Genomic DNA, 23642 nt, shown 5'->3' with positions numbered 1-23642 from the left:
TTTGAGAGTGCTTGTAAAGAAAACACTTCATTGTTAAGTAACAAATACAGGTGTAATTAAGTCTGTTCTGAAATTAAATAGAAATTAATTGCTCTTCTGATTTCTGTCTGTGTATACAAACCTGAGAAGCCATTTGAGGTTCCGCCTTCCCCTGTCCTAAAGCCATACAGAGTCGCCAGGAGGCAGTATTTGCACAGATTGCTACAAGCTTGTGTATTTAAAGTACAATATGATGGGATTTCATACAGAAAAAGTCTGAGCAGAAATTATATAGAGAGAAACAAGATTTTTAAAAAGCTTTTTCCTTAATAGGACACGTCTTTGATTTTCCATGAAGCTGTAGTACTGTGATACTACTGAGAAATGCCTTTTTGCAGAGAGGTTTGTAGGAAGAGCCAGCAGGATCTTCCAGCAAGCCAGCTGACATAATTGAAAAGAACATGCAAGCTTTCCTGCATACAAGCCTTTCCTTTTACAGGAGATGACTTCCCTTCCAAATGTGGCAGAAGAACACTGCTGCTTGACCCAAAGAATAGTAGTCTTTTTATTCTTGTTTTTTCTTGGGTGGAACTGCCCTACTGTTTTTTTTATTTGATTAGAAATAAAAAATGATCAAGGGATTTTGCATAACAGCTACTATAAACCTTGCTACCCTGGCCTGCCAAAAGGCAAAGACTAGCTTACTGGGCTGAACAAGTCTGGTTTCTTTCTAGCACTCTTGTGATTTGCAAACAGGCACATTGCAAAGCAGGGCTTACTTGCTTTTGACCATTTCCCTCCTGTGTTTCAGTTGTCACTTGATCTCTTTCTTCAATTGCACTGTAACGATGACATGCAAATATTTGCAAATGAATGCTACAAAACACTCTTTAACCACCCAGGATAACTGGTAATACTTGTAAAGCAGTTTTTTGATCAATGCATGTTTGCTGTTGCTTTGTTAGTTGTGAGATAGAATCCTGCTACTTCTCCTTACTCCAAACATACATTTCTTCAATCTGCTTTGAAATTCATTTCTTAGCAACTACCCTCCACTCTGATTGCATCAAGTCCTGTTACCCAAATTTGCTTTTCTTTTCAGATTTACAACTTTACTGGACCCAGAAACTCTGAGATGAAGTTCACGAAAAGATATGGAAAGTCCATCTTCAGATTCCTAAAGCTGGGATGTAATTGATCGGTGTCTGTCTCAGGAGTTGTGTATTTACAGAGGTATACACCATTGACAAAATTTGGTATCATAATTCCATGAAATTGTACATAGTGGAGGCTGCTATCTCACATAAAACTTACACCAGATACCATCTCTCTCAATAAAGTGGAACATAAAGAAAAGGTAATGAAGAATTTTTGTAATAAAGCAAGATGCTGAAATAATATATTTTATGATAATATTCTGCCCATCCTATTTCAATGGTGTCTATACTTAAAATAATTTAACGCATTGCAGGATGAAATGAGATTAGTTTATGTTCCATATTTTATAAAGTCAACGGAGTAGAACAAGACAGATACATGAATCCACTACTTTTAATGCTTAGGTTAAAAAATATCACTGAACCTGCCCCTGCAATTATGTACAGAGTTGAAAAAGAAGGCATGAGCTTCTTTACAAAAAAAGTCTCCTTGCTTTTCTGCAGTTTACAGATATATCAGGCCAACACCTGACCATTAAACAGCAAGTTTTTAGGCTTCTTTTTGCATGGGGTTCTGGAAAACTTTGGAGCTGACTAAAGATGTAGCCATCTTCTCATGTGCAGCATAGAGAGCTTGTTTTTTCTGAAGTTTATGATTTGTTCAGATCCCTCTTGTCCTGACATTCAGCCTCATGAGTAATGGTTTATTCTTTAGATAGCAAAGACTTCGGATTTTCTCTTCTGGATCTGAACTTCCAAGGTTCAGGTCACTTCACTTCTGCTTCCAGGTGAAAAAAGCTATAGAGGTACGAAGCTCTGGGAAAAGGTCTGATGGAGGAGATTTGTGGGTTTATGCTGAATATGACTCAGAGGCCACAGGGAAAGAATGAATGAACAGGGTCTGTTCAATTGAGAGAGAAACAAGGACTCCTCATGTGTATAAAAGACTTCAGCAAAGACAAAGGGAATAAATTCTTCATGTCTGTAATGAGCTGGGAACAAATAATGGATTTAAATTCCATCAAGGAATATTCAAATTAGGAAAAACTTGTTAAGAAGAGTGAAGTAACCAGACTGCCTTGGGTTGGCACAGAATCTCCATCTTTAGATGTGTTTCCAAACAGGTTAAACAAATGTCTTCTCCTATGAATAGCTGATCCTGCCTTAGGGTACTAAATACAGGAGTTGACCTTCTAAAGCCCCTTTCACTTCCTAATTTTTCAGACAGGCTTTCTAAGGAAACAAATTTCCTAGGATTGTGCTGTCAGCCTGTCTTATTTCTTCAACAAGTCATATAATAAATCATTAGAAAGCTTTAACAAATCTAACAGTTCCCTTACCCCTCACTAAGATGTTACACAGAAAGAAACAGGAAATAAAGCTTTGTTGTCTTTGCTGCTTGGGGTTTTTTTTAGTTTGTTTTTTGAGAGGGGTATGTGTTGGGTTTTGGGGTTTTTTTTGATAGTTTGGGGTTCTGTAGTGATCAATAAAGCACCCTGTCAACTTGTTTTCATGCTACTGTCAATTGCTTTCTAAGCCCAGCCTGTGATATGAATCAAACAGGGATTGTATAGTTTCCCCCTTGGGTCAGCTCTCATTTTGAATGGCTTCAAATAGCCTTTTAAGTATTTCTTGTCATTGTTAGTGTCTGCTAAAATTAATCCTTTTTAAACTGGGTATCTAAAAATAAATGTTTAAAATAATATTTGATCGTCTTCTTAAATACCATGGTTCTTCAGCATTCTAGGTTGTGAACTCATTCATTTCAATACAAATTTTTGCACGTTTGGACAGTTTCAAAATTCAGGCCAGCTGCTTATATAGAGTATGACGGTCAAGCTGCAGCCTTTGCCACAGGAAGTCCCTAAACTGGTAATGATTGTTCAAAACACTTCTTTATCAATCGTAGCTTGTATTTTAAGCCACCTTATCATGCATCCATCTTTAATGCTGCATCCACTTTGGTGGTGATCAAAGATCTGGCCTTTCTGTTTCACAGATTTTGCATTATTCCACTTTCTGCAGGGGAAACATCCAAAGGGTTTAGGAAGGAAAGGATTTTAATGTACTGCATATATACATACATGGATGCTTTTCCATTTTAAAATATCCACTTCCTTGATTTGTCTACTTTTGGCTTCCAGGCAAAATTTCCAGCTCGTAACTATTTCAATGTGTTATAACCTCGGTGAAGGCAGATGCCTTTTTCTATCATCTGTCTGCCAATAACAGTCTGAAAAGGATAACCTGAAGTTTCCCATTGAAGTGTTGCATACTTAAATGCTTCCTGAACTGCAGAATATCAACATGGATAGAAATAATGAAATAAGCTTATACATAAAAAGTATTACAACAAAAGCTTTCAACACTAATTTCGAGAATGATATTTTCATAAATGTAGTACCTTTAATGAAGAATGGGTGGGAATGAGATTCTAGAAAGAAATCTGTTGTGTGCTATTTCACAAAAATAAACTATAGAAACGTGTCCTTTATGGGTTCCAAGTGTAGTGATACCCTTCCTAAGAAAACCCTTCTCAACAAATGCAGTGTACAAATATCCATGGGCTTTCTTAACTTTGGTGGATTGATCCATTTCCTAACAGAGTTTTTAATGTATTCTTATAGCTATGATTCTACAGTGAATCAGTCAGCTTAAAAAAAACCCTTGGAATGTTCTAGTACTCTTACAAACAGGAGTTACATTTTACGAAGCTTCAGTTTTTAAGTACTATTTTGAGATAACCAAGTGTTTCCAATGAGATATCCAGAAATCAGCTGGATCATTTGAAAATTAGTTGTTTACTGGAGGTATGCAATTCTGTTTGAGCTCTTATGATTTAAGGTATGAAGATAATACAATATTATTCTGTCACATTATTTTTAATTTATTTGATTTTTTTAAGATTTCAGAATAATCTCTTAAGCCTTTTAGTCTCCAGAGGAGTAAATCTTGTGTACATGGTACCTTCAGACAAAACAGTGAGTTATTTACCTGTCATTTTTCTTTCATAAAAGTTCTCTGAACCTTTCTCCTGCATATAAGAAATTCCCGCAAGATCTCATTCTCCTTATCTTTTGATTCCAATTATAAGATGTATTTTCCAATTTACTTTTATTCTCTTGAAGTCAAGAAAGTGACTATAGATAAATGTGTGTCTGAAGCATTGGCAGCTTCTGTGTCCCTCAAGTAGCTCTCAACAAATCGTGACATCTGAGGAAGCTCCTACATAATCCCAAACTGAAAACAGACTCAGGAATGGAAGTCCATTGACACCGTATTTATAGATGGCTTTTTCTCTTTTTGCAGGTGAGTTGAGCCAATTATTAGTTTCCATGTATTTCTGTGCCCAATGAATGGCACCTAGCTAAGAGAAGCTCAGTTATTACAAGAATCCAGACCTTGTTCTGACTGTGTACGCTCTACACTATTTGTCCGGAGAAAGATTTTATTATCAAAGTTTGACATATTTAATCTGTAATCACATTCTTTCTGCATTTTTTTCTTTCATTACATGTTAACTGATAAATCAACAGGGTACTCATCTTCACAGATTTTCTTGTTAAGCATGAGATGGTCTGTAGATAAATCATTCTATCATTTATACAGCTGCAGTGGATTAGAACTTCTGCTTCTGGAAGAGCTCCTTCAGCTGTTGTTCACTTGTTGCTTCTTTCTGTTGCATCAGCTCCCTGGCTCCTTTGGTCACACCCCAGCCATCTGGCTTTGACATTGAAGGACAATATGGCCTGCCTGAAGCAGGCTTCAGATTCTCCCAGTATTCTTTTCTTGCCCTAAAGAAAGAAAAGAAAATTAGGTTTTTTTCCAGCACCTCACAACACTAAAGGAAATGTGGCTTAAATCACCATTGCAAAGGGTCATCTAACTTGCACAGACTGACTTTATATTTAGATACAGAAGTATGAATGAAAGCATGCAATTAAATGCTACACGCTTAAAAAGTACCTTTTCATCCTTGAAAGGTACACTGTAAGCCACTCACCATTAGTGGCTGTTTTACAGCAGTCTGCTAGTTTTTCATCTTAACTTCCATGAATTACTTTCACATTAATTCAGACCATATCTTAATTTTATAAGAGGGATGAGAATTTCTGGAGCTCTCCTACTGCCCCTTTACCCTCTTCCCCGCTCCCAGATCAGATTTAATTCTTCAAAATTATTAACATGTACAATGTTTACACTGATATTTAGACCTCCATATCAGTTAAGCCAGTCTGCTGCATGGACCAATAAAAGCCTTTGCAAGTGTGCTTGCAAGTTCAGATATACATACCTTGCTCTGACCCAGGGTTTTGTATGCATGCTCAGGCCATCGCCCCAGCTACCATGTTTCTCAGAAGCTTCTGGCAAAAATCCTCTTTCAGGAGCCAGCTCCTCAGCTATGGCTCGGATGTGATACGGCTCAAATCCACAGCAACCTCCAATGTAACGAATTCCTAAGTCATAGGCCTTTCTTGCATAGTTTTGAATATCCCATCTGGTTACAATTCTTGGCTCCAGACCTGCAAAGACATTCATATCTTAAGTTTCCACCATGCTCCATTTCATCACATTTTTTGGTAAGAAATCATGTTGAGATACTTGCACACTGTTTGCAAAGCTGATTGTAGATGTAGATGTTTGAACTGTCTGAGCTAGAATTAATGATGCAAACTTTCAGAAGTCTAGCTTTTAGATTCTGCTATGCTCTGTTGAGCTATGCTCGTTATAAGCTTTTTTGGCCTTGACAAACAGCACCTAATACCTTCTGAGACTGATCAAGCCCTAAGTCACACGCTTGCCATTCTGCCAGAGTTCTTAGCTGGAGTACTGAGTACTTTCAATGTTATGCCTGCATTTCCAAAGAGTTCCTAATAAACAATCAATATCTGGGAAATCTGATTACAGTACTCTAATCTGTGAAAGGAGAAGGTATCAGCCTACCTGCAACAGGAATAAGCCTGCTCATTATTCCTCAGGAATGCTTACTACACTTTTTTCCATGGTCAGCTATTGGCAGCCAGTTATTTCACTGATGGCTGGGATCTGTAGCTATTTCTTAGCCCATCCCTTACTTAGTAATAATCCCAGCCATAAGCAGCTTGCTGCCTCAAACCACTTCATTCCTTGTGGAAAGTTCTGTGTGTAGGTAAGTTAGGATGCAATCCGTATGTTGAACCCTTCACCCTCTTGCAGGTTGTAGTGAGCAGAATGAAGGGATAACAGAGCTGAGAGGAAGGACTTGGGGAAGGAAAAGAACAGAAAGTGAAAAGAAGAAGGAAAAGCACACCTCAAGGGGAAGGAGGCACAAGAGTGGCAGAACTGGAAAGAAAAGACCAGGGACTGAAGAAGAAACTTTAAGGAATAGAAATACAGGAATAAAGGAATAAAAATCCCCGCACTTCTTTATGCACATCTGCAAGAGATGAACTAGCATGGTTATGAGGTGAGTGCAGCATGATGTCTGTGCACTGAACATTGTGCTGGGCAAACAAGCCGTGGTGAGGTAGTAAGGCTCCAGCAACACAGCAGAGAGGTAGGATTCTTCTCCCTACATCCTTTCCCAAAAATGGCTAACATGCAAGAAGGTGATACAAAGCAGATCTACTCTAAGTCCAATGGGTAGTTAAGAGATAGGTTCAGAAAATAAAAAGCAAAGGAAAAAAATGAAATGTTCTTAAACAGAAAATTATTGATCTCAGAGGCAAAGACTGGACAAAGGAAAAGTAGATGGTCTAATATCAGAAGGAAAACCAGATGAAGCTGTCTTAGAAAGCTGTTTAAATAAAAGTAAGCTTGTGTACAGTCCTACAGATGTGAAAGCATCAGAAGCACAAATTCATTCTTTCCTTTTCTCTCATATATCATTAAAAAGCTAATAGAAATGTGATACAAAATGATCAACAGTAAGAATGCAGCACCTTGCATTCAATTTATGCCTGCATGAGCAACTGAACTCCAAGGCAACAGTACAGAGTGTTTCCCTGTCTTCCCCATCACCCACCATGTCACAATCCATGGGACCTGATGAGATGCATCTGAGGGTCCTTAGATAACTGGCAGATGAAGTTGCTAAGCTACTAACCATCATATTTGAAAAGTCATGTCAGACTGGTGAAGTTCCCAGTGAGTGGAAAAGGGGAAATATAACGCCATTTTTAAAAAGCAAAAAAAGGAAGACCCAGGGAACTACAGACTAGTCAGTCTCACCTCTGTGCCCAACAACATCATGGAGCAGATCCTCCTGGAAACTATGCTAAGGCACATGGACAACAGAGAGGTGATTAGTGACAGCCAACATGGATTCACTAAGGGCAAATCATGCCTGACAAATCTGATGGCCGCCTACAGCAGGGTTACAGCACTGGGGGATAAGGGAAGAGCAACTGATGCCATCTACCTGGACTTGTGCAAAGCATTTGATACTGTCCTGCATAACATCCTTGTCTCTAAAATGGAGAGACCCAGATTTGACAGGTGGACCACTCGGTGGATAAGGAATTGGCTGGATGGCTGCACTCAAAGAGTAGTGGTCAACAGCTTGATGTCTGGGTGGAGACCAGTGACAAGTGGTGTCCTTCAGGGGTCCATATTGGGACCCGTATTATTTAACATCTTTGTTGGGGACATGGACAGTGGAATCAAGCACACCCTCAGCAAGTCTGCGGATGACACCAAGCTGAGTGGTGTGGTTGATGATACTCCAGAGGGTAGGGATGCCATCCAGAGGGGCCTTGACAGGCTGGAGAGGTGGGCCCATGCAAACCTCATGAAGTTCAGCAAGGCCAAGTGCAAGGTCCTGCACATGGGTTGGGGGAATCCGAAACACGGATACAGGCTGGGGGATGAAGGGATTGAGAGCAGCGCTGCAGAGGACTTGGGGGTACTGGTGGATGAAAAACTGGCTATGAGCCGGCAATGTGCACTCACAGCCCAGAAAGCCAACTGTATCCTGAGCTGCATCAAAAGAAGCATGGCCAGCAGGTCGAGGGAGGTGATTCTGCCCCTCTACTCTGCTCTGGTGAGACCCCACCTGGAGTGCTGTGTCCACCTCTGGAGTCCCCAGCATAGGAAGGACATGGACCTGTTGGAGCAGGTCCAGAGGAGGGCCACAAAAATGATCAGAGGGCTGGAACACCTCTGCTATGAGGAAAGGCTGAGAGAGTTGGGGTTGTTTAGCCTAAAGAAGAAAAGGCTATGGGGAGACCTTACTGCAGCCTTCCAGTACTTCAAAGGGGACCTACAGGAAAGATGGGGAGGGATGCTTTACCAGGGAATGTAATGATAGGACGAGGGGTAACGGTTTTAAACCAAAAGAGGGTAGATTTAGAATAAATATTAGGAAAAAATTCTTTACTGTGAGGGTGGCGAGACACTGGAACAAATTGCCCAGAGAAGCTGTGGATGCCCCCTCCCTGGAAGTGTTCAAGGCCAGGCTGGATGAAGCTTTGAGCAACTCAATCTAGCAGAAGGTGTCCCTGCTCATGGCAGGGGGATTGGAACTAAATGACCTTTAAAGGTCCCTTCCAACCCAAACCATCCTATGATTCTATGAATCAGTCCTTGTGCTTCAGGACTGTAAGGACAGCAACAACCTAACCTCTCTGACGAAACAGGGATAGACCCTGCCGTAAGAACCAGCCACACATAGGGTGAACCATGGTGACTGAAAACAAGCATTATTCTATGAAAAGAGGTTGCCACATAGATCATGTTTTGTGGGATTTTCCCCTTCCCAAAATTGACTAACATTCTATTTTCCGTGCCTGTCAATGCACTTCTTTTCTTTACTTTATCCAGAATTAAATATCTATAGCTTAACAGTTTATGTTAACACTTACAGTAAAAACAGATTGAAATTTTCATCAATTTTTGATGAAGAAATGGTAACCTGCTCCTAGATTTAGCCCCCCTCTATATCTACTCTTGAGCTAATTGGGAATGCTTTGTCTGACCAGGACATTTCTTTCTAAAACATTGTCCTTGCTTAACTGGTGACTTTTCAGAGCGATTGCAGTAACACAGAAGGGAAGACACAGAAAACTGGAAAAAGTTCTACAGATGATAAATAAATACTGCTGGCATCTAGATGCTGGAGTTTGCCAATACAACATAGCCAACGCTTTTCTGGAAACTGAGATCTCGTTGGCCTGTACAGAGGTTATGTACACTTCAAATATCTAAGTATCTCTCTGTGCATATTGCCTGCCACAAAAAAAAAAAAAAAAAAGAGTTAACTGGATCAGTTTAACAATGATTTACCAAACTGTTTATCTGCTGTCAAGTGATCAGTTGCTCCTTCCGGGTATTGAAAACATTGACAGAACCAGCCTTCTCCAATTGCCTCATGAAGTTTCTGAAAGCTGAGATCTCATACAGATTGCTTATAACATACAAGCCAAGAACCATAACAAACCAAAGACTGAATCCTTCAATTCACTTGATTACTTACTGCATCTGTTCTATCTTTTTTTGCTTGCAATCAGAGGAGTTATATGAAGGAATGAATAGAATAAATGAGTTCCTAACACTTAAACAACCCAGAATATTTTCAGAACTCAGACATGTTATTATAATTTAATGAATGCCTCAGGCTCACGCTTTATTCTGTCCTTCGTTTATGTAAAGAAAGGAATTAAAAAAAAAATCTTCCTGAAAATCACATCTATCCCTCAAATTTTTTGCTACAAATTCAAGTTTCAAATGTTTTAATACCTTATTTTACAGTCTGAGCTTGAAAAGAAGAGTGTATGTTACCTGAAAACGAAAGCATTTTTCTAATCAATTTTAAAATGTTTAGGCTGAATTTGTCCTCTTACCTTAAAGGGATGTGATCTTCTACATCCCAGGTGAAAATAAGCCCTAAATACACAAGCCTTGATACACATAAAGTTGTTGAATCATTCAGTCTTTGTAGAATTTCTCCTGAGCATACCTGAGATGAATCCATCTGCAATATGCTAACCCATTTGTTAGCAACATCAAAGAACATATTCCCTCTTCTGGTTTCTCTCTAATCTCACTTATATTAGACAGTTACACTTGCAAGACTGAACCATTATGAGTGCAATAATCATGCACCTATCTCCAGTTCTGCATAGGCATTGTACATTAAATCCTTATGCAGGTAATCATTATCGGGCTTGTGGGATAGATGTCACAACCCAAATGCTGCGGAGCTCCAATACAAAAAACATTTACGTCTGGGGGGTTTTACTGTATTTGCTCTTGTTAATTTCTTTGGACTGTTTACAGCTGTCCCAAACAAGGTTCTATAGCACAAGGAAGAACTACATTTTTCAACTGAGTTTAGGTTGTGGCACTTTAACTATTTTCATCATAATTTCACTTTCAGTCACATGCTGTGATACTACTGAAATACTCTCACTATGTGGATGATCTTTAATGCAGTATTACACTGCAATCCCTCTATGGAAAATACCGGACAGGACAATTGGGACTGATCCTATTGTACAGAAGGACATCGTGCAGCTTCAGCTTTACTAAAAGCTGGGGGAAAAAAGGAACAAACAACAACAACAAAGATAGCCTTGTCTTACCAAAGGGAAATTCTGGAAGATCAATAAAACCCTGCTTTCCACAATCAGGTGTATGGAAAGCAAGCGGTTGGGACATCAGGTGGGCTTTCAGTTTAGCAGCCTGCAAGCCCTCTTTCATCCGTTTCACGGTTTCCAGGCAAGTATCTGGATCAAAATGGCAGTTGACTCCAACAACAGAAGCACCTAGGAGGAGAAAAAGAAGTTCAAGTCACATCTCCCCAGGAAGCAGGAGGTGAAAGTTCTTAACCACACCACTCCAGCACCAGAGCAGTCCATCTTTACACCAGCATTATGAAAATGAGGCAGTTGGGTTACAGGTAGCCTCAACTCTCCTGAGGTTAATCATTCCATTTACATCCCAGTTGCACTCTTCTTTATCTTCCTGATGATGAATCACATCTCCCACCCTCATACAGTTGCTTTTCTTATCAGTGCTTAATCAGTGAAGACTGATTATGTATAGCCACATATGCAAATAGCTAGCAGGTTCCTAACACAGGTTCTGCCTTTGGATTTCAACTCTAACTCCAAAGAAAAAGAGTAGTTCAGAACAGATATAATAAACCCATGTACCATCATTCATCATGGCCCTGATTAATTTCTTCTGCCCTTCCCCTTGTCCTGCACAAAACACAGGCTTTGATAAGCAAAAAGATTATTTTTTCATCCTCTTATTCTCTCATCCTGGATTTGGACTGTGCTCTATACATTTCTAAAAACATGAGCAGAGAATCAAAGGTGGCTTTGGATTCTGCTTATGTTTCATAATTGTGAGCCCAGAATTTGCAGTTGGCTCTGTAACCAAATTTGAGCAGGTTTAGGATTTTGCTCTATTCAGTATCAGCTGCCTGTGCCTATTGCTCCCAATACCATCCTGGTTAACAAGGATTTCATAGCTGCATTTTCATATTTTTTTTTACAACACTGCACTAGGAAAGTACGCATAAAAACTTTTCTACAGGGTCAAAACTTTTATGATATAATTGGGAAGTTACCTACTTCAGATATACATCCATTTATCTCAATACTTAAGGACTTTACTTTGTTCCATACTTTAAAAGGGCATATTAACACAGATTCTTACCAGCCTTTACCAGTTGGACAGCACATTGTCCAGGGGGCACACCATGCATGTCTCCTTCTGGACCGATGCACATTGTAGCTGCAACTGGCTTTCCAGATTCTTTTAGAACTTCAACTGCCCAGACAGCCTCTTCAACATGTTCAAAATACTGAAAAAAATTAAAACTAGACTACTTTTGTTTCTTGGAGATGAAGCACAAACACATTAATCCAGACCACAAATTTACCAGCAATGCAATGACTTGATTCTTTTCTGATTTACACTGACAGAATTCAGTTGAGTTCACTGACCACACAGTTAAAAAAAGGATATTAAAAAGTCAGTAAGTAAAACTAAAAAATAATGACACTCTTATTCAGAATAAGAATGCCCATACAGGAGGTTAATCAGGGATTTATCCCCAAAGAACTATTTTCACCTAGGAAAGTCACCTTACGTTGATTGCCTACAGTGTATGGGAGGAAATAGGAACTAGTTAAGATCACATTAATCTATCCTCTTTGTACCAGTACAGAATTTGACTTGACTCAAGTAGAAATTTAGGTTTCAACGTCCTGTTCTAGGATGCTTGGAGATAGTGCTGTGCATTTAGAAAAATACCCGATACTACTGGAATAAAAGTGTAACAGAAAATTTTAAAGGAGGATGCAATATATACTTGTACTCCCTAAAGTAGGCTACAGACATCCTAACATTAATAACGTGCCACAGGCACATGTGGCATGTACTTTTTTTACAGATTTACCTCTGCAATTAGGAAGTCCACATTCTTCTTCATAAAGACGTCTAGTTGCTTTCGAAAGGCGGCTTTAACCTCTGCCTTATCCTTGCAGCTTAAGTATGATGGTGTTTGACTGACTCCTCCAGCCACTAAAGCATCGCCTTCATTAGCCACTTCTCTTGCAATGTCACAAGCAGCTTCATTCACTTTCTGGCACTGTATGAATATAGATTATGTCAGTTTTACCTGGTCAGAGATATAATGTAATTTCAGAGCACAAAAAAAAGGCCAAAAAGAGACAAAAGCCATGATGGCTTCTTCATATTCCTTTGTAATTTAGATGGATTTTTAATAATATTGATTAGGAAGATCAGCATCTTTAAAAAAATAAGAAATATTAGGAAACAAATTTCTTGCCACCTCTAAGTTATTGTGTTATCAAATATTACAAAAACATATTACCTTTAATACATCTTACACAAATAGTCTATAAAAAGCAAATATTTGGTGTGAAGTGGAATTTTCTTTGCCTTTCAGAAAATGAGTTAGTTACACTTAAGTGTATGCTTTTATTCTGACATTTTGTGGGTGGAAAACAAAATATGTACTAATTTCAATCGATTTTTCATTCTTTTAATGTATTTTAGTATTTTGATAATTTTCAAAATTTAATTTAATATTAATATAGAGTTATTTAACGCATTTTTAAAAAGATACCATTGATTATCTGATGATAAAGTTACCAATTTAAGAATAGTAAAGGGAAACTTATCACTATATATGATTAATCACCTAGACTGAAAGACACATTCCCTCTGTACCTAAATCAGGATGACTAGAACAGCTTGTGAAAAAGAGGTTAAGCTGGGAAAAAAAGATTTTGGGAAAAGAATCATCATTTTGGATAGATAACAAGTGCTGATTAGAGCAGGTTTCTCTGCAACCCATAGACTACTTAGAACCTACACACATTTCTCTCAGCTGAAGTTTTCCGTGGCTGCCTCAAAAGACCCAGCTGATTTTTAAGGCTATTGCTGACAGATTGTCTTCCATTTGCATTTGTGCTCAGGTTCATGTTTGGGAACTCCGGGAGGTGGAGCCATAAACCAGTTAAAGCCTGGAGGAACCTGCTTCTAGAACTGGCTGTAAATCAATCTTGAAAATTTTGCTACAATGCATTCCCAGTACCAGGTGCTCTTCCAGCCCTTCTTATAATTTTGGATGGCAGCAAAAGTTGCAGCATAGCTTGGTCCAGAAGCACTGTGTTTCTGAGACTACCACTTCAAACATTTCAGTGTTGCATCTATTGAACGTAAAGCTACAGCATCGCAGATAAATTTGGTCATATGACATTTTGGTATGACCTCTTAATTAAGCCTCAAGTGTTTCCCTAGTGTCCAGATTGTTCTAATTTCTGACTTGGGATATCTTTGCAGATACAAAGATATTCCCTCCTCCCTGTGCCCTGGAGAATATTTTGCAGAGATTGAAATAGACAACAGGACCAAAGGGGAAAGGATCAGAGAAAACACTCAATGGCAAACCTTCTAGTCTCAAAGGAACTATCTAGAAATATTTGTGCCAGAAGTCCCAGTGGAGCTGGGGCCTGCATCTGGTGAACACACTCAACATCCTCCAGCTCCTTTGTGTAGGGGGTAAGAAAACACAAACATGGCACTTCTATTGCTGTAACAGATTACCCTTACACGAGAAGGGAGAATATTCACCACAGTGTATACCTTGGATTTTTTAGTTGTTATTTTACTGAAGACATGGTTCTAAAAAACATTCTGTTCTCATTAGCCACTCGTTATTCTCTAGGATTCTTCACCATTTTTGCAGTTGATTTGTTTCTCTGGATGTTAAAGCATTTCTTTTTTTCAACTGATTTTATTCTCTGTGCATTTAGTCCTCCCTATACTCTTTGTATCAAAACTCCAGTAAACTAATCTCCTCAGATGGGAAAAACACGATGTGGGCATCCTCTTTCCTCTCTTCATCCTTGCCCCATTTTGTTATTTTTTTGTCCTTTTACTGTGTCTTTCTTGCTATTCCAAACTCTGAAACGCATCAGCTCATTCTCTAGTCCTCAAATATAGCCAAAACTGTTATGACCAACTATGAAAGTACTCAATCTCTCTACTAAACCTTTTGAAATTAATCTATTTCTTTAGTACCGCCATCAAAACAGAGTTTTACTCACACTTATTTTCTCTGCTACATAATTGCCTCTGTTCTCTAGTTTGTCCTCACTGGCATAGAAGGTGAATGTCTGCAAAACATTGGATCCAGCTCTAAGGAATTCCCGGTGAAGCTGACGAACTGCAAAGAATTAAAAGAGACAAAGAAGAGATGTTTGGTACAGTTATTACTGTTGTTATCCCAAAATTAAATGTTTATTGAAGGAATGTACTGTAAAATAAGTGTTTTTACTAGAAGAGCCATTATGAGAGAGTAGAAGCAGTACCCCAGTCTCCGTAGAATTCCTTTCTTCCCACTCTCAAAACATTAGATAGAAAACCTTCTCCTTAGTTATTCTCTGCTAAGAATGGCTGAAGATTTCTATTTAGTTTATCACTAGATTCAGTTTTGCATGCCACCTTGCCTATCTTCTGCTTTCTGCAGTCCTTCAGACCTTTGAAGTTCACATAGTAGTTTCGGAATGGAAAGCAGACATCTGACAAAAGAACATGAAAGCATAACAAGGAATACCAGACAAAAAGATCATCAAATGAAAAAGCCATATTTTCTTAGCTTGTAGACTGTGAAGAAGAAAACAGAAGACTGTATCGTGGCAACAAATTAAGGGACAAGATGATATTTATATGGAGGAATACAGTGTTCCATTACCTGCTCTATTTTGCATTTTCTTGGTTTCTCCCCCTACAAAACTCTAGTTGAGTCTAGTCAGCCAAAACCAAAGCTCTATTTTGCTAAATACACTCTTAATTAAAAGATTATTTGTTGCTCCAGGAGAGTGACTTGCAACACAGACTTAATTCTTCTCGTAAGTCAGCACATGATGATTTTACTACAGAGCCAACACTTTTGAAGGGGACGTTGGCATTACTTTTAATGGACAAATTTCCTACATTAGGACTTTGGGAGCAGGCTCTGTAATGGTAGTTCTGCCTTCATCGCTGTAAGCAGTACACTGCAATTGCCACAGCAGGAACAGAACAGGAGCCAGCAATTGATTTTATATGTATACCCATAGAACAATAATTATAATAATTTCTAGAACACTACTGATCATGTAAAACAGAGTTAAAATGCTCAACAGTTTATAGCAAATACAGGAATAATTTATTCCCTAGATACTGCACCCAGACACAAGAACACTGCAGTTTCTGTGGCAGATACTTGGAAAAGTTTTCCTGAAGTCCTGGTTTATCATACCTCATTGTCTACAGATAATCTGTGCCACTAGGAAAATGTGTGAATGTGTCACAAGGATAAAATCACTCCCTTCAGCTGCAACAAGCACAGCCTTCTATGCCAGAGAAGCTCAAATGGCAGTTTGAGTTGCTAGAGTCAATCTGTGTATATACAACCACGTCTGCTTTCAGTGAAGGAACAGTTTAGTGTCCCTTGCTTTTCTCTACTAGTACAGTATTTCATTTCTAATTATAGCCTTGGGTAACCAGTGAGATTTAACACAATGCTTCTTTTCCCAGCAGTCACAAAGACCTATCCAGGAACATAGATTATAGCAGAGCTACAGTTCAAAAAGTCCCTGGAATCTGCCTGAACTATCGGGATCAAATTTCAGTCTTACAACCTTTCTGCAGAGTTAAAATATTCCTAGTGCAGGGAGTATTCTTTTTCCCACAGTGTTAAAATGGGCTACTGATCCCAACTGAAAGGGCTGTCTCTGTATGTTTCTAGTGCTCTGTAGTTTGTTTTTCTACTCTCCCCTCTGAGAAATCACTGATAAAACTAGTCAAGAAATGGGAAAAGGAAAAAAGAATCTACAAATATTTTCCGCAACTGCTCTATGACATTTTCATAATAAACTAGATTTGTTTACCCCCATGGTTAGTGCTCTTTAAATATGGTTCTTGCATTCCTAGAAGAATGCTTGGGATTTGTGTGAATAAGGATGGTCACATAGGTAGGCAAATGAAACATAATCTAACACATATGAATACAGAAATTCATATCCCAAACTATCAGGTATGTGAACAGAAGACTCTTAAATGGGTCTGCATTTTGAGAGAAAGAATTGTGTTACAAGTATCAGCCTGAATCTCATTCAACCCCAGGCAAATTGTTTTTACCAGTAGAATGTACTGTTACTATTACCACGCCCACAGCAGTCTGCACTATCAAAAATCCAAACCACTCTAATTTACTTCTTGTGTGACTTCCAGCATGTTACTGAAGCTGTGTTTTCCTCCACTATTTGAGAAATGGGCATAACAGCCACATATGAGGCTAAACAGTTATTAACAATTTGGTGCATTTTAGGAGTCAGATGTATGACACTGAGTTTTCATTTCAAGTCACCACGAGTAGGACATTTCACAAAAGACGCAGACTTAAGCTAACAGGAGATAGGGGCAGTAAGTGCCTATGCACATTGCTCACTACAGAGCAATACCTGACCTGGCTCAGAAAAAATACTTAGATACCATTTCTAAACTTGTCAGTCTGGCAAAACTTCTCCTCTCTTGTAATGGAGATAGTGGCCTTGAACTCACTGTTTTTTTTTTTTCCCCATTCCTTGCTGCATTCTCAGAACCTCCCTCCTTTTCCCTCCTTCGTTACAAAAACAGAAAGGTCTGGTTTTTACACCAGCTGGCTCAGCCAGTTGCTCCTTCTGTTCTTTACACCTGCTTCCAAAGTAACACGACCCTTGAGCATGCAGGAGCAAAAAGCAGTAACGGAGAGGAGGCAGCACACTGCACTAAAAGAAATGAACACATTTCCACTGAAAGGTGTATTTATAAATAGCTTATAAGGGGCTTATAAAACATGTTACAGACACGAGCAATATGTTCTGGCAAATCAGTAGCAATTCTTAGAAGGCTGGATTCTAACCTATGACTACTGATCACTTATTTAAAGCAAATCTGTGTGACAATTTAGCCAATTTAAGCCATCTACAACTAATTCTATGTAAGACCATGTCTTGCATTCCCCATGGACTGAGACCTGCCCTTCCTGAAAGGACATGTGGAGAGGGTCAAGGGCTTTTGAGCTGCAAAATAAGTAAGCAAAGGGGAAATAAAGAGCATGGGGTAAGTGCTATGATTTGTAAGATGGAATGTGTAAGGGCAGACAAAGGCAGAGGTGGAGAGAAACAGAGAGAGAGGTGATGCGATGTCTTTCGGAGAGATCAGAGTCAGCAAATTAGGTCATCACCCTTTAAACCTTTGCTGGAGTTCTGCATTATCTACAGCTGTCTGTGACACTAAGGCACGCTACACATAAAGTGACACTCGAAGGCTGAGAAGGATTAGGGTGAGTAAATAGGTAAAATGTACAAAGCAATGTAATAGAGAGGGCTAAGATCTCTCTTTCTTCCCCTCCTCTTCCTTCTTCCCCCTGTATAGAGGAAAGACTAATTTTGAAGAGCAAACACTTAAAACAGAACAAAGAAATCTTTTTTCCCCAGGATATTCGGACTTGACTTGTGGGATTAACCGCACATCATATTACTAGGGCAAATGCTTTCTTGTAATGAAGCATACATAAATAGATAATAGCATCTGCTTTTGCACTGTTTATGCTAAACACTCTAATCTTTATGCTGGAAGGCATAGAATGATTGCTCGTTTTGTCTCCCTCCACTTTAAGAGAGTTACTCCATTAAATATTTATTGCAATTCTTAGGTTCTTATGAGGTTTATCATTCCCCATTTCACAGTGGAGCCAGATACATTAAATACTCCTTTTCTGTTCCATTTTTTATTAAAAGCTATTTTTCTGGAAGAATTAATAAACAAACATTATTAATTTATAATAATATATATTATAATATAATAATATATATAGTAATTTATATAACAGTATAAAAGCCCTAGAATGGCTAAAGCACAACAAAACAGCTAATTGCAGAATTATTTTTCATAAGATGTTTTAAATAATAAGCTTTATATCAGCTTAAGGACAGACTGGACAAATGCATGAGAGAGAATCACTGAATGTTATTAAATACAAAGATACTGTATCTGGGTCAAAAAGTCCCTGGACTGCAAATTATTGAAGACTAGGAGAGCATTCTGGAGAGGTATCACTATATGTTTGTACTACTCATGTTCTTACTCAGCCACCTGCTTTTGACCAGTATTAAGAGCAAGAAAAAGGGGTAAGGTGAGCATTTGGTCTATAGATTCTTACGCTGTTCTTAACAGTGTAATTCTACAGTATCAAGGAACACTTTATTTAAAAACATGCTACAAATTCCTATATATTTCTTATTTATCCAACCATGTTTACATTCACTACAGGATCACCATTTCCCAGTAAAACTGACCTGCTTCTGGGTGTTCAACTGTTGCTTCAGGAGTCCAAGGCCCAGCTTTTACGTATCCCCTCTTTTCAAGAGCAAAGACAAATCCTCCATCTCCAATCACAATTTCCCCAGCATCTAAGCGCTCTAGAATACCCTGAAGAAAGCAGATGGAAAGGTTAACAATTACAGTTCTTCAGTTTTGTGGGCTTCCTTTGTCTTTGTTGCCATTTCCTGTATTTGCAAAGCAGACATAAATATTGGTGGGCTACCAGAACCATCTTTGCCATAATAATAAAAAGCAATCAAATTCCTTCTGGAAATTCTCTTAAAAAATGGTAGATGGTCTGTTTTGCAACGTAAGGCTTTAATATGTGCATATACATTATGTAAGAATATTCATTAGTCAGTTTTATTGCATTCTGGAGATACAGTCCCCAGAATTAGAAGTCAATGGTCCAATTCCACTGCTATTAAAGTAAACCACCATCTTAAATTCTCCTGTAAAATACAGGAGAAACTTCTTAAAATGAAACACTAGTATCACTGACCTCTTTATTAGCTCATTTGCTCTTTAGCTACAAAGGCCATCTTGACAGAGCCTTAGCACAAGTAGCCTGTGACACAAGATGGCACAACAGGCATCATAGAAAAGTAAGCATCTAACATTGTCCTACCAAATAAGACACATCTCAAAATGCTGGCCTCCATTTTCTGACAGACTTTTTACTGGCCTGGGTTTGCTCACCTAGATTTACAAAACCAAAGAAAATCCTGCTTATTTTGCCCAGCCCTGAAGTGTTTTAAGATGCCAAATTACAAACCTTACAGCACCCTGTGATTAACCTTGCTTCTGCCTTGAACTCCATGCTAACGCAAGGAAAGTGGTAATTATTTTTTGTGTAAAATTGAAAAACATGAGAACAACATATATTGGTTGCACCTAATATATATATGTATTTATTCCTTTCATTGCTTCATTGGGTTGTTCAAATTTTCCAAAAAGTACCTTGCTATTACACTAAATAGTACTAATTTCTGCAATTGTATTACAACCATAATTCTACTTTAAAAAGTGGATAAATGCAGACCCATTACATTAAGAAAGGTAGTGCGTACAGGAAAAGAATTAATCAAAGGTAAGATTTAAATTTCCCTCCATAGTTATCTTTTCTTGCTGGCACACTACCATTTCAGTAGATGACATTTAGGGTGTAGGAAAAAGAAAAGCCTTGTGGACATAGAGTTGTGTGTCGTTTTCGTGCTGAGAGGAAGGGTTTTTTAACAATTAGCCTCCAACCTTTAGTAGATTATCTTTCTTGATAATTTCTCCTTCATTAATTCAATTATCTCACACCATACATCTAAGAAAGTCAAACACTTGTGACATCTCCGCACCGCCCTTTAGGCAGGATGAGAGTATGCGTTTCCAACAAGAAGGTGCACTGTGCCAACTATGCCAGTTCCAGAACCAAGCACAGCAGTGTAAGGCTATTTGGAGGCTACAAAGCCTGGCTGAGAGAGTCGGCATTTTTGGCTCAGGCACTGACATGGCAGCAAGGTGACAGGACTTCTCTGTACAGTGCTGCTGTACAGATATATGAGCCTGGCCAAGTGTTGGCTTGCAAATCTCTGCATTACGTTCCATTGCACATTGTGGACTTGCCAAAATATTGATCTGATTAACTTTAGTAAAGTGTTCAACATTTTCTCTTTATTTCAGCAGGACCAGGGCAAAACTCAATCTGCAACACTCAATCTCCAAAATTCCGTAATTTTCAACGAGTCTACCAGTCATGCCTGTCTAGGGCAATTCTGTTCTAAGTGTAAATGTCAGGAGGCTTTGTAAAGATTGTGTTTGCAATTAACTAATTTGCAGTGGTAACACAATACCTCAAATGCGACCAGAGGAAGGCACCCAAGGGATCCCTGGTTGAGTCCCTGCTTCCTCTGCCTGCCAAGGAATCTTTTATAGATGGAGCCTGCTTCAGAAGCTTAATAGGCAGAGAACACAAGTGTGGAGGAAAAAAAATCTTTAACGTACAAGCAGGCTCAGTTGTTGCTTGTTATTGACATCATATATAGATACTATATTTAAATTCACTACAACTAATGGATTTTTTTTTCTTTTAACAAGTCACTTCTAGGATTTAACAGCAGTTTTCCTTCACAGTTCTAGCTTTTTTAAACTGCATTTTAAAATATTCTTCACTTTTGACACGCAGAAGCAACATAAGCCATGATTGAATAGAGCATGGCATTTTAATACATAATATATTGTGCAGGGCATCTAGTAGCAGGCAACATAACTATAAAGCACAAAGTACTTAATACAAACTTACTTTGTCAGTTCAGATTGACTTAAAATGGAAATAACTTTGTTGCAAACTTTATTATAGGTCTGCTATCATCTCTTCACACCATTTTTACTTTGTCTATACTGTGTAAAATATGATTGGTTCAACCAGCATATAGCTAGCATAAATTCAGCATCAACATTGTTTTGTTCTGCCTTGGAGACCTACAGCTGTGTGCTCATGCCCAATCCAGATCAAAATTGTACTGCCAGGTGATCCAGTAGTACACAGATCTGGTATTAAATAACAAGAAATAGTTTCTGTAGAAAGCTAACTGAGGCTTTTTTGAGCCATCTTTTCACTGCTTTACTTTTGCTACCATGAATGAAGTTGCACCACACAAGCCATACATCTATTCATGGAAAGAGTGCAAATGTCTGTATGAAGATATTTCCTCAACGACCTTTTGGAATGTTACTAACTATGTAAGTGAAAAGCATGCTTGGTCTACCTATATCCTACCTTTCCTTCAGTGGAGAGAAAAAAGGGTCTCAAAACAACTATTCAGATCTTAAGTGAGCCTTCAAGAGAACCTTACCTCTGTCCGTTTCCTGTAGGGGGAACTGAGGGCAATTGCCTCCTGCTAGGTGCCTGAAGTTAGGTGGCATGAGTATGTGCCAAAAAATGAAAAGCAGAACAAATACGTCCCCACCTCCTTCCTTTATAACTGATCTACCTAAAAGGCCTAGAGCTCATAGACTTCTTCCCATATCCTTCTGTTCTCTTCCTCCAGATTTATATGCTACACATAAAAATGAGGAAAACCAGTTCTGAGTGTCCTATTAATGATAATAGTGTCCTTCTGAACAGGAGGCAGACTACAAGATTCCACTGACCTTCACAAGCAGCAGTGCAGGGTAGCAGTACTGGTTGGTATACGTCAAGAGAGTTTGGTTTAGACATTGCTCATATGTTTGCCTTAATGACCAGAATGGCTGATGCCTGGCTAACTTTTTATACTGGCTTATTTAGCTAAATGAGGGTGCAAAGGGCATGCCTATATTGGAGACTGCACTGATATTACAAACGCTGTTGGTATTCAGTCATATAAATCAAGGGAAGAGCGATTTGGGGCTGTTAAATAGAGTTGGCAGGATGCTGGAGACAGAAATCCTATCCAATGATGGTTTATGCTTAAAATATTTACAATTTGAATGTGTTGCAAGCACTGCTTAGTTTGCATATCAAATAATACTACGCAAAATGGTTTTGAACTTTGGTGGCTCCAGTCTATGTGTTCAGAGTAATCAAAATTCTGTGAGATATTACAGCATTAAGTTCAGTCCAATCAGTCTCATAACTGTGTCCAAATGTCTTTAACGGCTCGACGTCAAACAGGTATAGTTATTATTATGGCTTTACTTTAGCTTTTCACAATATGACCTTACCTGCGGCAGTACCGAGTACCTTACCGGGAGGTGAGGAAGCGCGGTTCGCGGGCTGTGCCAGCAGAGCAGCAGCACCCCCGGAGAGCCTCCGGGCAGGACCCCGAGGCGGCGGCAGCGGCGCCCGGGCGCCGTGGGGCCACGGCGCGGCCCGGAGCCCAGCTCTGCCCCGCGCCGCTGCCAGGCTCCCGCCGCTCCCCGCAGCGCCGGCGCGGGGCTGCCTCTGCCCCGCCGCCCGCTCCCCCCGGGGCAGCGCCCGCGCCGCAGCCAGCGGCGAAGGGGACGGCGGCGGGGGCGCCTCTCCCGGCGCTCGCCGCAGCCCCCACGCCGGGCAGCGGAGCCGGAGGGGCCCACGGGGAGCAGGGCACCGGGGCTGAGCGGGGGAGGGAGGTGGGAGAATTACCCTTTTGCCTTGTTTCGTGGTCTTCCCGATCGGCAGCATCTTCCTCGCCCAGGGACGCTGGCTCCTCGCGTCTGCCCGACGGCTCGGCACGAACGCGGCGATACCCCGAGCCCTCAGCCCGCGCTTTTATAGCCCGAGGAGGAGGCGGGGCCGCGGTGGGCAGCGCTGCGGGAGACACCCCCGGCCGGGCCGGCCCCTGACCCCGCGGGGCGCCCAGGCTCGGCCCGGGGCTGCCCCGCGCCCTCCCGCCGGGCCCCCGCCCGGCGGCTCCCCCGGGCTGCCCCCTCAGCCAAGGGGCGGGCCGGCGCCCTCCTCCGCGAGGGCCGGCCTCGGCGGGGGCAGGGACGGGACAGGGCGCCGTCGAAGAGGCGCAGAGCCAGCGCTCTCCATCCCCGCTGCCGGCGGGCTGCGTGCGGGATGAGCGCGGTGCTGCGGGCAGCCCTGCGGCGGCTGCCGCCCCCGGGCTGCGGCGGCCGGCCCGACGCCCTCGCCGCGGCTGCCCTGCGGCCCCTCGCCGGCGGTGCGGGTGCGCAGGGGCG

General features: G+C 40.3%; 2 protein-coding genes across 4 annotated transcripts in view; one reads left to right on the top strand and one right to left on the bottom strand.

Moving 5' to 3' along the window:
• Positions 1-23371, bottom strand: LOC104017633 (betaine--homocysteine S-methyltransferase 1). The gene is made up of 8 exons (XM_087741521.1): positions 23104-23371; positions 18983-19115; positions 14705-14823; positions 12526-12717; positions 11781-11928; positions 10697-10879; positions 5431-5659; positions 1-4930 (listed from the first exon to the last, which is right to left on the bottom strand). The coding sequence occupies exons 1-8, from the start codon at positions 23140-23142 to the stop codon at positions 4756-4758; spliced, it is 1218 nt and encodes a 405-aa protein (XP_087597647.1). The 5' UTR covers positions 23143-23371; the 3' UTR covers positions 1-4755.
• The window catches only part of DMGDH (dimethylglycine dehydrogenase), a 50694-nt gene continuing 50396 nt past the window's right edge, over positions 23345-23642 (top strand). Inside the window, exon 1 of one of the 3 annotated variants that reach the window (XM_087741519.1) lies at positions 23345-23642. In XM_087741519.1, the coding sequence (XP_087597645.1) occupies positions 23521-23642 (122 nt within the window). In that variant the 5' untranslated portion in view covers positions 23345-23520. The other 2 variants (XM_087741518.1, XM_087741517.1) reach the window with 2 other exon arrangements.

The sequence above is a fragment of the Nipponia nippon genome, unplaced genomic scaffold (assembly GCF_047370975.1).
Source record: "Nipponia nippon isolate SJK-2023a ecotype South Korea unplaced genomic scaffold, ASM4737097v1 scaffold_8, whole genome shotgun sequence".
Taxonomy (NCBI): Eukaryota; Metazoa; Chordata; class Aves; order Pelecaniformes; family Threskiornithidae; genus Nipponia; species Nipponia nippon.
Note: the sequence above shows the minus strand (reverse complement) of the source record. Positions and strands in the feature narration are given on the sequence as shown.